The 13,381-nt window shown below is 56.1% G+C and overlaps 1 protein-coding gene and 1 long non-coding RNA gene across 2 annotated transcripts; both read right to left on the bottom strand.

Moving 5' to 3' along the window:
- Window positions 1–2,669: 2,669 nt before the first annotated feature.
- LOC130611554 (uncharacterized) lies at window positions 2,670–3,004 on the bottom strand. Its single transcript, XR_008975259.1, has 2 exons — window positions 2,833–3,004; window positions 2,670–2,797 (listed from the first exon to the last, which is right to left on the bottom strand). It is a non-coding gene; the product is annotated as an uncharacterized LOC130611554 (long non-coding RNA).
- A 104-nt stretch (window positions 3,005–3,108) lies between these two features.
- E2F1 (E2F transcription factor 1) lies at window positions 3,109–6,722 on the bottom strand. Its single transcript, XM_057432358.1, has 7 exons — window positions 6,217–6,722; window positions 5,663–5,753; window positions 5,136–5,355; window positions 4,591–4,743; window positions 4,375–4,489; window positions 4,082–4,286; window positions 3,109–3,846 (listed from the first exon to the last, which is right to left on the bottom strand). The coding sequence occupies exons 1-7, from the start codon at window positions 6,418–6,420 to the stop codon at window positions 3,620–3,622; spliced, it is 1,215 nt and encodes a 404-aa protein (XP_057288341.1). The 5' UTR covers window positions 6,421–6,722; the 3' UTR covers window positions 3,109–3,619.
- Between the last annotated feature and the right edge of the window lie 6,659 nt (window positions 6,723–13,381).

The raw sequence follows: 13,381 nt of genomic DNA, 5'->3' as shown, positions 1-13,381 counted from the left end.
TGGCTGTGGTGAGGATGCCAGGGCTCTGCTCTGCTTTCCAGGTAGGGGATAGGGCAGGAATTAAATGAAGCAGCCACTTGCCAGCATCTTGCGAATCACAGAATCATCGAATCTCAGCCTGATTTGTGTTGCAAAGGGCCTTGAAGCTCATCCAGTTCCAAGCCCTGCCACGGGCAGGGACACCTTCCACTAGAGCAGCTTGCTCCAAGCCCCTGTGTCCAACCTGCCCTTGAGCACTGCCAGGGATGGGGCAGCCACAGCTTCTCTGGGCACCCTGTGCCAGCGCCTCAGCACCCTCACAGGGAAGAGCTTCTGCCTAAGAGCTCATCTCAGTCTCCCCTCTGGCAGGTTAAAGCCATTCCCCTTGGCCTGTCCCTACAGGCCCTTGTCCCAAGCCCCTCTCCAGGTTTCCTGCAGCCCCTTTAGGCATTGGAGCTCCTCTAAGGTCTCCCCTTAAGAAGCCTTCTCTTCTCCAGGGTGACCCAGCCCAGCTCTCTCAATAACCTGGATAAACAATGCTGTGCTTCACCTCCCTGAGTTATTTCCTTGCAGAGGAAACTCAAGTGGGTTTTGGAAGTTGAAATGTTTGAAAGTGTGGGCTGGGCTGTGCTGGCATGGGCATGGCACCCACAGAAGACGTACCATAGGGGCTAATAGAACCCCCAAAACCTGCCCAGAGCCTCCAAGGCAGATTAGAATTAAAGGTATAAATTAAACTTTATGCTGTGCCAGCATCTAATGGTGCCCCCCAGCCATGGCCAGGATGTCCCAGAGCTCATCCCACTGCTGGGCTCTCCTGACTCCTCTGAGTCCAAACCTCACAGTGCAGGGACTGGAGACTCCATGAGCGCCAGGGCTGAGAGCCGCATCCAGAGCTGGGCAGGCACTGTCCCTGCAGGGTTACTGCCAGGGCATGGGAGATGGGAGCAAACAGGAGCTGAGGACCGTGGGGCACGCAGGATGTATGCAGGGTGTCCATCTCCTAAACCATGTCTGTATCCATGGTGGGGATGATAGGACATAAAGCCAGGCAGCACTTCCCAACCCGCCATGTGCCCTTTGGAAACAAGAACCCCTACACAAGCTATTATCAGCTCTTTCTCCAGCAATTCAGCATAGCAGGAGGGAAGCCCTTCAGCTGCATCGTGAATCATCCCTGGGAGGCACAGTGGTTATTTTTGTGGTGCTCTGGCTCATGTGGAGCTGCCAATGCATCTCTAGAGATGGGTGCACTGCCGCAGCAGGGGACGTGGTTCTGTCCCCAGTAGAGGGGCTGCTTTCATGGAGAATAGGATTCTCAAGGGCTCATCATCCCGTGAGGTTCCCTATTAATGGAATGTGCTGTTGAATGCTATCAGAGGTTCACCTTTGCTCAGGGGAAAAGCTGTGCTGCTATGGGGGTTACCTATTGGGAACAGGGCAGCAGAGCTCAGGATGTCGGCGTGAGTCCTCTCCCTGTGCCCGCTGTGAAAGCCAGTGGCCACTTCCCCCTCTTCGGGTGTCACCCCTTTGGTCAGCATTGCAGATCACCATCACCCCCTACCAAAATTAAATTGGAACAGGGAGAGCAGGAGACCTGGATGTTGCTGAGCACAGGGATGAGGATGTGCTGGTATATGGCTGGGCTGGGTACCCTGCACCAAAGCTTCAGCACCTCAATCGCATCGGGTAACAAACATCAACCTAAGGGTGCACCACACAGGGGACTGATGCCCATGCACCTTGGTCTCCCCATCCTCCTGCCCTGGCTCTGTGTGGCAGGAGCCCCATGGACTAGAGCAGCAGGAGAGCCTTCCAGCTGAATTGTGATGTGGTGACACCATGACACCACACTGGGTCACCCCACTCAAACACAGGGGACAGACAGACTGCATGTGCCATTGCCCTCCTGGCTGCTGAGTTTGGGGACAGCATGGCATGGCATGGCACAGCATGCTCCCAGTCCCAAGGGGTGCAGGGAAGAGGGCTGGGAGCAGGATGAGCTTACAGCATGGTCTGTGGTTACACATTTCTCAGGCTGTTTTAAGGAGAAACAGGGCTAAAGAGGAGGGAGCAAGTGCACAAACAGGGGAAGGAAGTGGCACATCCCCGCCTGGCACTGGGCTTGCAGCCAGCTTGACCCCAGTGAGCAGGGACATGGAGACCTTGAACCTTGAGCAGTGAATTTGGTCCTTCAGGTAGGAATGGGTGCTGGGGCAAACAGGGCAGCTGGGAAGTCACGGAGGGCAGTGGTGCAGTAGATCCATGTCCTGGTTTCACGTCAGCCCCATGCTGCTGTCCTCCTCCTGCGCTGTGGGAGGAGCTGTGGTCATGGGCACCCTGCTCAAATGCTGTCCCCAAACCAGGGGGAAGGCAGGGAAGGGACCAGGCAGTAGAAAGTGATCCCCGTGTGGAGCCGTGGCCCTGTCCCCCCGTGGCACAGCCTCTGCGGAGGAGCAGAGTGGGGCAGGATCAGCCCCAGCTCCCATCCCACAGATGGCAGCACATGGAATTGCAGAGGAGTGGATAAAACACCGCGATGCCCAAAGAACCACCTGCGAGCCCAGCCAGGAACACGTTTCCAGTTCAGGATGGAAACCAACCCCCAAGATAGCCCCAACCCCACTGGTTTCTCGGGTTGGGGCCCCACCACCCCAGTGCTCCCCGAGTGCAGCCCCACACCAAGGCCAGTCAGTAGAAACCTTTATTAAACAGGAAGCTCAGAGCAACACAAGCTTGTTAAAAGGCAGTAAAAGTGAAAGTGCGTCTCCAGCCCGGCCCCCGGGGGGGGCCCAGGACCCTCCTCTCCTACCTCCACCTCTCCGAGCCCCAGTGGGCAGCAGATGGGGAGACAGAGCCCAGCGGCTGCACAGCTGTTTGGGGAGGGGAGGAAAAGCCTGAAGCCACTGTTGGGTCCTCACACGCAGACATGCACCATCCCCTCCAGGACCCACACATGGTCCTGGGGCCACCAGCCCCATCCAGCCCTGCCCCTGCTCCCATAGCCCCCACAATGGCCTCAGCCTCTGCCCCAATCTGGCTGCAAGCAAAACCAGGACGTGCAAGTGAAGCCCCAGTGGGACCCTCCATGTCATCCCCCCCCCACTAGCAGCGTCCCCCTGCTCCCTCCTGTCTGTTCCCCATGTCCTGGGGATGCTTCCACATGCCATAAATAATAAATAAATACCCCACACTCAGCCAGGGTGTGGGAGGCCCCCCGTGCAGGGGGAACACAGCCCCAACCCAGCACCCCCACATCTCCACCACCCACTTCCCAACACAACAACACCTCTCGGCACCCCCACCCTGCTGCAGGCCCCCCCTCCCCCCTTGGGAAATTAAATGCTGTCCCTAGGGGACAATAATAAATTAATCAAATCTATACACAAGACTGCTTAAAGCTCGATAATGGGCAAAGGAGGGGGCACCCCCATCACCAAGAACCTTGTGGGGGGTCCTCTGAGATGGTACCCCCGCTCTGGCATCCTCCTTGCAGGGCAGGAGCCAGGGATGTTGCCGGACCCCGCCAGGCTGGGGGGGCTGGAGGGCGAAGAAGAAAGTGTTGCAAAAAGGGATGGGGAGAGGAGCTGCGGGAAGGGGGGGAAGCTCAGGGTGACCCCCCTGCACCCTGCAGCTTCCCTCAGAAGTCCAAGGGCGTGAAGTCCTCAAAGTCACAGTCAAAGAGCTCGCTGATGCCCTCTCCCTCCTGCAGCCCGAAGTGATAGTCCTGATCCTGGTTGATGAACTCATCCGCCAGGAATTCCGGGAAGACCTCCCTGCTCTGGTCCAGCAGCACGTCCATGGAGGCCAATGGTGAGAGGCCCGGCTCCTCTGCGGGGCACTTGCTGGTCCCTGGCAGCAGCGTTTCTAAGGGATGGAAAGCAACCGTCAATCCCACAACAGACAAAAAAAACCAAAAGAGGCATTTTTGGCTATGCAGAATCTGCCTTCCCACAACCCTGCTGGGCTCAGGTGGCTGAGCATCACCCCAGCTTGTGCTGATGGCAGAGGGACTCATGACTACAAACACAGAAGAGGCCACAACCAGAGCCAGCAGCATCCCTGTCCCCAGCTCCCTCCTGTCCCTGAACCAGGCACCCACCTTGCTCTCCAGACAGCAGCGGCAAGTTCATGTCCTGGGCAGGATGCAGGAGAGGGGAGGCTCTGGGCTGTGGGTGGCTGGGAGCCGACTCCTCTGCAGGGGCTTTGAAGGGGCTCTTGACAGGGCTGCAGACACCTGAGCTGTCCTCGGGGCAGAGGAAGACATCGATGGGGCCCTGAGTGCTTCGCAAGGATACCTGGAAAGCCTGAGGAAAGGGGAGAGGAGTGAGACCAGGAGGCACAAGGATGCCTGGGGAGCCTGGGCTGTGCAGACACAGGGTGGCCCCAGCTCACCTCCGCTGGGTCTGAGACCTGCAGCTGGGTCTCTGCGGGGGCTTTGATAACCATCACCATTTGCTCCGAGGGGTCCACAATGCTGCGGAGGTCCTGGCAGGTCACATAGGCTGCGGTGTGGCAGGTCAAGGAGCAGACACGGGGTGCTATGAACCATGCTGTGACCCAGCCGGGTCCCCTCCCCACCAGCCCCATCCCATCCCGCACAAAGGATATTGCTGGTTGGCGGGGTCCTCAGTGAGCAGGCGCAGCTGCACTGAGCACGTCTGGATGAGCTCGTCCAGCTGCCGCTCCGCCGCCTGCAGCTCCCGCAGCTCCTGCTCCAGCCGCCGGTGCCGGACCGGGGCGCCCACCGCAGCCTGGCTGCCCCTGCAGAGCACCACGGGCATCAGCACCCAAACCTACAGCTCCTTCTGCCCCGCACCGCGACTGACCCCATCCCACACACAGGGAATCAGCCTCGCAGGGGCTTCTTTATAGGGCACAGCCCTGGGGTCCCTCCCCTGAGCCTGGACACAGCCTCCACTCCCCAGACTGGCACAGGGAGCTGGAGGGCGATTGACAGCCAGCACAGGAGTACTGATGGTGCTCAGAAGCCATCTGCAGTGGAGCACAGCCCTCACCCAGACCACATGAAGTGGCTCCTCAGCCACCACTTGAACACCAAGGAAGGCTCTCTCCACCCCAAGCCTGGCCCAGGGAGCTCCCCCATCCCAAGGGACAACCAGGCACAGCCCCACAAGCCCAGCCCAGGGACGTACAGCCACTGGATGTTGTTCTTGGATTTCTTGGTGATGAGCTGGATGCCCTCCAGGACGTTGGTGATGTCGTAGATACGCCTCTTCTGCACCTTCAGGACCTCGGCAGCCCAGTTGAGGTCCACAACGCCGTCAGGGGACTGGCTCAGCAGCTCCAGGAAGCGCTTGGTGGTGAGGTTCAGCGAGGTTTCATAGCGGGACTTCTCCCCAGGAGACTTTGCCCCTGCCAGCCACCGGGGACAAGCGTGGTTTAGCCAGAAGGGAAACCCAAAACATCCCCCATGCTCACAGGTTCCCCATGGACCAGGACCAACACCCTGAAACCATCTGCTTTCTCTGAGCAATGGGCTAAGCTCCCCACATCCTCCATGGGAAGGATGCTGCAGGACCCAGCACAGGCTTTGACACTCGTGCTCAGCTGTGATCACAAGCTCCGCTGTGACACCAAGGTACCAGGGCTCGGGGAGGGGGAAGATGATGGAGGGACAACCTGGGTTGGCTGGGGAGGTCAGAGGGAGCAGAGCCGGTACCTCTGATGGGGTTCCTGGGCTTGCCCCGGCCCACTGGCAGGCTCTCCGCTATGTACTGATGATCCGTCTCCAAGTTCAGCTTCCTCTTCACCTGCAAGCGATGGGGCTCATTGGGGGCGCAGCCACCACCCCCCAGGAAGCCCTCCCCGGGGGTGCAGAGCCCCGCTGCCGGTAGAAGCGGGGTCAGAGGAGCGGCTCCACCGCTGACACATACACAGTGGGGCCGCGGCCCCGCCACGCTGCGGGGAGCGCCCCAAAGCAGGCAGGGACAGAGCCCGGACTAGCGGGGCGACTTCCGGAGCGGCCGCGCTCGGCAGGTGCGCTGCGTGGCACGGCACGGGGCACGGCACGGCACGCTGTGGCACGGTAGAGGGCACGGCACAGCAAGGTGCGGAGCAGGGAGCAGCACTGCCCGGCGTGCCACGGCACAGCCCGGCCCAGTATGCAGCCCGACCCGACGCGACCCAGTATCTCGGGGCACAGCCCCGCCGTAGCCCGCAGAGTCCCGGTCTCCGCAGCCCCCTTCCCATCCCGATCCCCGTCCCGGTGGTTACCGGCGGGCGGCCCAGCACCGGCCGGCGCGGCACGGCTCCGGGCTCGGCGGGCTGCGGTGTAGCGAAGAGCAAGACCTGGTCGGTATCGGGGTGTCCTCCGCCGCCCGCGGGATCGTCAGCGGCGGCGGAGACGATGAGGAGGTGCGGGGAGGAGCTGCCCAGCAGCGCCGCCAACCCCGCCGCGCCGCCGCCCGCCGCCGCCATGGCTCACATGGCCACCGGGGCGACGGGCGGCGGGGCGGGGAAGGCGCTTGTAGGGTCACGGCCCATGACCGGGCAGCGAGAACCGCTCCCACCGCCCGTATTGTTCGCTACGACCGGCTCCGGCGCGCCTTCTTTGCGCGCCAAATCCTTTTTGCCGCGAAAGCGGCGCGAGCCTCCCCGCCACCAGCCTCATTGGCTGCCACCAACACGGGGAACCGCGGTAGGGGGAGCGGAGGAGCCGTCTCATTGGTCAGTGACGGGCGGTGCCGCACGCTTATTGGTTGAGGGTGGACAGGCGGCCAATCAGCGGCGTCGAGGGGGTGCGGAGCGGGGACAGTGGGGCGCCGTTCCCCCCCTTTCACCGCCCCACTGTCCCCCGCAGGGAATTCCAGCTCCAAAGCATCCCTATCCCAACATCCAGGTCCTCCCCGGTGTTCCACATTGGAGGAGGAAAGCACTGGCACACACCCAGGAGCCAAGTTCACATCACCCATGGAATCTGCCTTGGAGCAGGATGCTCCATGAAGGGTGCTGGGAATCTTGCACTGGGATGGAAGTGATACTGTATTAAAGTATTTTGGGGTGAAGAGATGAGTTCAGTGCTGGCCCATCGCCCCTCTTCCAAATTCACCCCGAGACTGGATGAGGTTTTGGAACCTGGGATTGCTCAAGGGGTCTGGCTCACACAGAAAGATTGGGAATACTCCAGTCTGCTCTGTTGTAGGGATGATTCATGGCATTTTCAGCTTCCATACACCCAACAGCTGCGGATCTCAGTTTCCTCAGCACTAGATGATAACCCCTGTAGGGCTAGAGGCAAAATCCGCACTTGACCGTGTCAGCAGCTATCTCTGGTGGCGGGACGGTGAGGCCAGGGGTGAGGCTGGGGCAGAGGAGATGGCAGCCACCACGCTGAGGGAGATGATAGTTCATCCACCCATGAGACACAGCACAGGCAGCTCCCACCGGCAGCGTGCGGGATGCTGATAACCCTCCTGCTGCATGAGGAGGCAAAATATAAAGGAATAATAATATATATCCATAAACCCCCCATATTTAAAGATGAGGCCCTTCCCAGGGCACAGAGATGTTGTAGCTCACAGCCAGGCACCCACCCCGTGCCCCCCATGAGCTGCCTTACATGTCCCGGGGGGAGCCCTGACTGCCACTGGGCATGGCTGTGAGCCTGTGGTGGCCCCCACCCTGCTGCTGATCCCAACGTGCCTGGGATGCAGGAGATGGGTGTTTTTCCCACCAGTGCGTGGGATGCAGGAGGCATCTGAAGCGATGAGTTAACTTCTGTGCAGCGGAGCAGATCCTGACACGCTGTGCCCCTGCACTGGCCAAACAGGTTTCAGGCTTTAAAGGATTTTATGCTGGATACTTTGGCAGTGGCTGCAATTCCCCTGCAGGGCAGCCAGCATGGAGCAGTGCTGTGATTTCATAGAGTCCTTGGGAAGGGACCTTAAAGCTCACCCAGTTCCAATTCCTGCCACAGGCAAGGACCCCTTCCACTAGAGCAGCTTGCTCCAAGTCCCTGTGTCCAACCTGGCCTTGAACACTGCCAGGGATGGGGCAGCCACAGCTTCTCTGGGCACCCTGTGCCAGCGCCTCAGCACCCTCACAGGGAAGAGCTTCTGCCTAAGAGCTCATCTCAATCTCCCCCCCTGGTAGGTTAAAGCCTGTCCTGTCCCTACAGGCCCTTGTCCAAAGCCCCTCTCCAGGTTTCCTGTCAGCCCCTTTAGGCACTAGTAACACCCGTAACACGCTGCATGTCCATGACCAATCACTTCACCTCCCTGTGCCTCATTTCTTCATCCATAAAGAGCAAATAGAAACACTGCCACGCTTAAAGCAAATGAACACAGTTAATTAACACCTGGTCCTGCTGTTATCCCGGGGCCGCTCTCCCGAGCCCTTGCACTCCAATTCCATCATTGCTGTGAAGAACAAGCAACAGTGTGAGCACACAGTTCATATTGCTCCATCTGGGAAGAGGGAAAGGCAGCCCCGGGATGGCCGTGGTGCTCTCCCTGTCCCCGGGGGAGCCTCAGCCAGGCGCTTCCCGGGATGCTGTGGGCTTTGGGACACAGCTGCTGCACCAGCTGCTCCTTCGGGCTCACAAAGGCCGGGCCCCCCCAGCCCAGTTCATGCGGGGGGTATTCAGTGGGAGCAGGCGGAGCTCTGCCTCCCTCTCCTCTCCTCTCCTCCAAGCAGGGCTGTTGGTGCTGGCGCTGAAGGAGAGCAGGCGCCAGGACAAATGAAAGGCAAATGCGGGTGCGAGAGGGAAGGGCCGGGGCTTTCCTTGCATGCATATGAGGGAAGGCAGACGAATCCCGGCTCCTGCACAGCTGTAGCCTCCTCCCGGCCTAACCAGCCCTGCTGAAGGGACGTGCCCCCAAGATGAGCTGTCTGGTGGGTGCTGCACAGAGATAAAGTCCTGTCTCGACGGCCCCACTGGGTCACAGAGAGGGTCAGGAAGCTGTTCATAGCTTTGTACCCCAGACAGATTCACCCGGCAGCAGGCACTGAGTTTGGGCGGGTTTTAGCTGCCTTGCAGTCGGGACTGGCTCTTGCCAAGGGTTATCAGCTGGGCCCTGTGCTGAAGGAAAAGCTCAGACCAGGGCTGCAGATAGAGCCAGAGCTGGCATCTACATTGTTAAATCATCTCCTGGCAGTGGGAGCAGGCAGGAGGTGAGCTCGAGGATGCACACACATCCCTGTGCTCAGTTAACCTCAGCATGCAGATGTGCCAGGAGCACCTTTACTGTCCTTGTCACCTATAGTGTGGTCCTGCTTTCAGCAGCTCCCACATGGACTGTGCCGTGTGAAGGGAAGCACAACATCCCCCCAGCTCTTCCCCTGTGGCAGGGGGTTGGACCTGGATGATCTTTAAGGTCCCTTCCAACCCAAACCAGTCTGTGGTCTGCCCCCAAGCCCCAAGGATGACAGTCCCCCAGTGTGTCCCTGCAGCTCAGATCCTTCTCCAGCTACCACTGGTGCAGCAGGTAGAGCTGATGCTGCGGGCAGAGTAGCACTGGCTGTTGCCTACACACTGACAAGAGAGCACAACTGATGCCAACAATGCACTCTGTGTGTGTCTTCTCTACATATAGGAGTAGTAGCATGTAGTAACTAAGCATTACTTCACGTATCTTAGCTTAATGATAATGACAGCAAAAAAAAAGACAAAAAATGAGGGGTTTATTATTATGCCTCCTCTTCTGCATGTTTTAAACCCAAAACCTGAACCATGGCTACAAGCATCCTGATCATTACAAGTTACCCGAGTTTATTGTTTTATTCTATCCTGTCAGAAAATCAAGGCCTGGATTACATGGCAATCATGGACATAAAACATACACCAAAAGCAGAGGGAACAGTGCTTGTGTTACATACCATTTCACTTGTTTTCTACTCATCACCAGTCTCATGAGGAAATGAGATAGACAAAAGAGAAGAAGTTCCCTCCTCCAACAATCAGGTCTGAACACACAGATCAGACAGTCAAGATTAGCACCCCTAAAGCACTAACAGTGGCCAGCAGGCATTAGGCTGGGGAGCATTACACCTCATTTCCTCTCCTCCCTTATCTGCTCATTTCAAAATCAGCATCAGAAAATGGGACACATTCTGCCCAGGTTGCCATGATCCAGGAAGACAAACACAGGCTGACAAATAGGAAACAGCACTCGGCTCGGGCGGGAGCCAAGGTCGCGTTTGTGTTGACACAGTGAAAATGGGTTGGAGTCACAGCAGCTTCTCCTGTGTGAGATCTGTAGGGAGTTCTGGTCACCCCAGCACCACCAACCAAATGTGACAGCACCTGGCTGGCTGCAGAGCTCAGCGTGCCACCGGGACCCTCTGCAGTCACTCGGGCTCCCCATGGGTGCCTGGTTCACTCTGCTTCAGCAGCTGGAGATCATCCCACACTCCTACCCCAACCCAGCTGGGTTTAAAGCCCAGCTTGAACTACTCTACCAGGGCAAGAAGGGCTTGCATAATGGATATGAAAGTCTTCTGCAGCCTCTCCACCCTGGCTGCTCTGAGCAGGGCTGGTGATTACCCAGGCACAGACACCCTGCGACCACAGGTTCATACCTCCGTGTGTGCTTCCCTGTGGCACTCATTGCACAAGCAGAGGTTTTTCCTTCACAAATCTCCTTCCCCTTCACTGAAAGGATCAAAGAGAGTCCAGCAGACCTGAGCTAAACCAAATGTTACCCCCCTCCCCCCCCATTTCATTTTCCCCTTTGTTAAATAATGCAATTGTCCCGGAAAGGGTCCTGACAGCCAGCCCTGGCACACAAGCTGTCCTCCAAAGAGCAGGGAAGCACAGTGGGAATGCTGGGGCAGCATGCAGCCACAGTAAATAACCCTGAGCTGTTTTGTTCCTTCAGCAAATAAATGATTAATAGCTCAGTGCAGTCACTCTGCTATTCACTCTGAGAACTTTTGATCAGTTTGATTCATTAACCTTTAAAACTGCCTCAAAGAGAGGATGCAAATCCAAAGGAGAAGCATCAGTTTAAAATGAACACTTGAATTTTATCCAATAATCTTCACTTTAGACAAGTATTGAGATGCTTTGCTCCTCTTTAGAGGCTCTGAGCATTGCACAGTCAGGTGTCAAGAAATAACAAGGGAGAATAAAGTTGATGTAGATAAACAAACCTATTGCATCTTAACATTCCAGCCCGAAGAGGGCTGGGGGCAGAAAATGGCACATTGTGGTTCTGCAGCATCTGGCTGATTTGCAGGTGGCTTCCAACTGTCTCTTTCTTCTTTTGGTTTTAATGCTGCTAAAAAAGGGACACAACCAGGGGACTCCAAGCCCCACACAAAGCACTGGGGGGAGGGCAGGCAGTGGAACTTCTGTATCCGAAAAGTCTGTCTCAGACAAATTACTTCTAGTTCACTTCCTTACTACACGCCCGCATTGTTCCAACACCTTGGTAGCATAAGGGGTTCATCCCCAGCTATCTGGTCCCAGAACCAGCAATGCAGACTAATGCCATTAAAGAACTGTTCCAATTACTTCCCTGGGGAATGAAGTGACTTGCAGCTTAACGTCCTGCCCCAGCACAGCAGGAAAACCAACCGTCCACAAAGGCGCTGCTAATGGCTCTGCTGCTCCACGGACCTGCTCTGGGATGAGCCGCAGTTTGTCTTCCAGGGCCAGCAGCTGCTTCCTGGAGCACAAGTACAGATGGTTGGAGGCTCAGGCACAATTTGCTTTGAGAGTGAGGTTGGGGGATAGATTCCCCAAGAGAAAAAGAGGGTTTTGAACACGGACAACTGACAGCCACTGCTGCCAGGTGGATACCAGAAACTTGCTATGGGCTTGTTTGTACTTTCTAGAGTGGACAGAGCTACTACGTAGTGTAAAAAGAACAGGATAAGCCACTTGCCCTTCCTGTGGCCAGAAAAGTGCTTCCCAAGCAGCCACATGGCTGCAGTGGTAGAACTACTTAGCAGAGGAAAATGATTTTGCCTCTAAGGGACTCACAAGTGTTTTTCAGAGGCAGGAATGACAGCTGTACATTAAAGAGGTTAAACCCTCCTTCCAGCCACACACTCACACAACCAGCCTGCACCATCTCCTGCTACAGTAATTACACACGCTGAAGGATTTGGGAGCCTAAATAGTTGTAGGGAGAAATTCTCAAGCCATAGCTGTCAGATCATGGAAGAGTTCTTTGAAATCCCACCACAGCTTATAGGAATTGGCAATATCAGAACACTGACATTCTCATTTGGGACAATATTGAGGCTTCTGACATAAAAAGAGAGCGCTGCACTGTGCTGCTTCAGACACCCAGAGTGGTGCGAAGAAAGATAGGATGTTAGGCTGTATATAAGGCAGAAGTTCTTCCCTGTGAGGGTGCCGAGGTGCTGGCACAGGGTGCCCAGAGGAGTTGTGGCTGCCCCATCCCTGGCAGAGTTCAAAGCCAGGTTGGACACAGGGGCTTGGAGCAAGCTGCTCTAGTGGAAGGTGTCCCTGCCCGTGGCAGGGGTTGGAACTGGGTGAACTTTAAGGTCCCTTCCAACCCAAACCATTCCATGATTACATGTTTATAAAGAAATCAGACCTTCAGTTTCAGTACTTTTTCTGGACTTGAATCTTTAAGCTTGTCTACACCAAGCAAACTATCCAACTACAATGCAACAAACCCAGTTCCTAATGTAAGCTTTCTATTATTATAAGCTTTCTATTGCTTTCCTGGGGTCTAGCTTAAATGCAGGTAAGTGTTCAAGTGCTCAGCACGGGGCATAAAAGCAAGTGAAGTTAAAAGTTGAAGATGCCCCAGACAGTTGTTAGGGCAAACACTATCTTGTCTTTTGGGCACCAAGCACATCATGAGCACAAAGTAGCTTCCGTCTCTACACTGTGAGATCTCACAGTGGATGTAGCTGGGACTCAGGGTTAGGTTCAGCTCAAGAAGACTCTACTCCTACTCCAGCTGAGCCATTCAGGATGCAATTCAATCTCAAACATCATAGCACCAGGCAACAGGAAGGGGAATATTTCAACTTCTCTCTTGCTGACACAGAGAGTGGAAAAAACAGAGAGCAAAGCAGCATTCAGAATAGATGTAACAGTAATAAAAGGGCTTAGGACAAGGAAAAATGACTTAAGAGGAAATGGAAAAGTTTCCACTCAGAAGCTACCTGAACTTAAAAGGTATCATTTCAGTCACACCACTGAACACAACCAATTGCTACAGCCTGGAGGGTACAGAGACTGCAAAAGATGATGAACAGCATCAGTGGGATGATGAAATGCCGTGGCCAGGTCAGGATGGAAAAGCGGATGGGTAGGGAGACAGCAAACAAAACAGTCCTGGCTGAGCCAAGGGAATGGTTGGCACAGGGAACTTAGTGCTCTCTTAGAAATACCACCACAAACCCTCAGTGCATTAGGAGTTATTTTAATGTACATTATTGAGTGAATAGTTTA

The sequence above is a fragment of the Pezoporus wallicus genome, unplaced genomic scaffold (assembly GCF_028554395.1).
Source record: "Pezoporus wallicus isolate ANWC-B61680 ecotype Strahan unplaced genomic scaffold, APGP_CSIRO_Pwel_v1 contig_8090, whole genome shotgun sequence".
In the NCBI taxonomy this organism is placed as follows: domain Eukaryota; kingdom Metazoa; phylum Chordata; class Aves; order Psittaciformes; family Psittacidae; genus Pezoporus; species Pezoporus wallicus.
Note: the sequence above shows the minus strand (reverse complement) of the source record. Positions and strands in the feature narration are given on the sequence as shown.

What these genes read in the sequence shown, in the direction of transcription:
- E2F1 (XM_057432358.1), bottom strand. Translation starts at nt 6,420, where the DNA reads ATGGCGGCGGCGGGCGGCGGCGCGGCGGGGTTGGCGGCGCTGCTGGGC. An exon ending in GCCCAGGAACCCCATCAGAG is followed by an intron (nt 5,356 to 5,662) that starts GTACCGGCTCTG and finishes GGTGGCTGGCAG; the next exon opens with GGGCAAAGTCTCCTGGGGAG. An exon ending in GAGGACCCCGCCAACCAGCA is followed by an intron (nt 4,490 to 4,590) that starts ATATCCTTTGTG and finishes GACCTGCCACAC; the next exon opens with CGCAGCCTATGTGACCTGCC.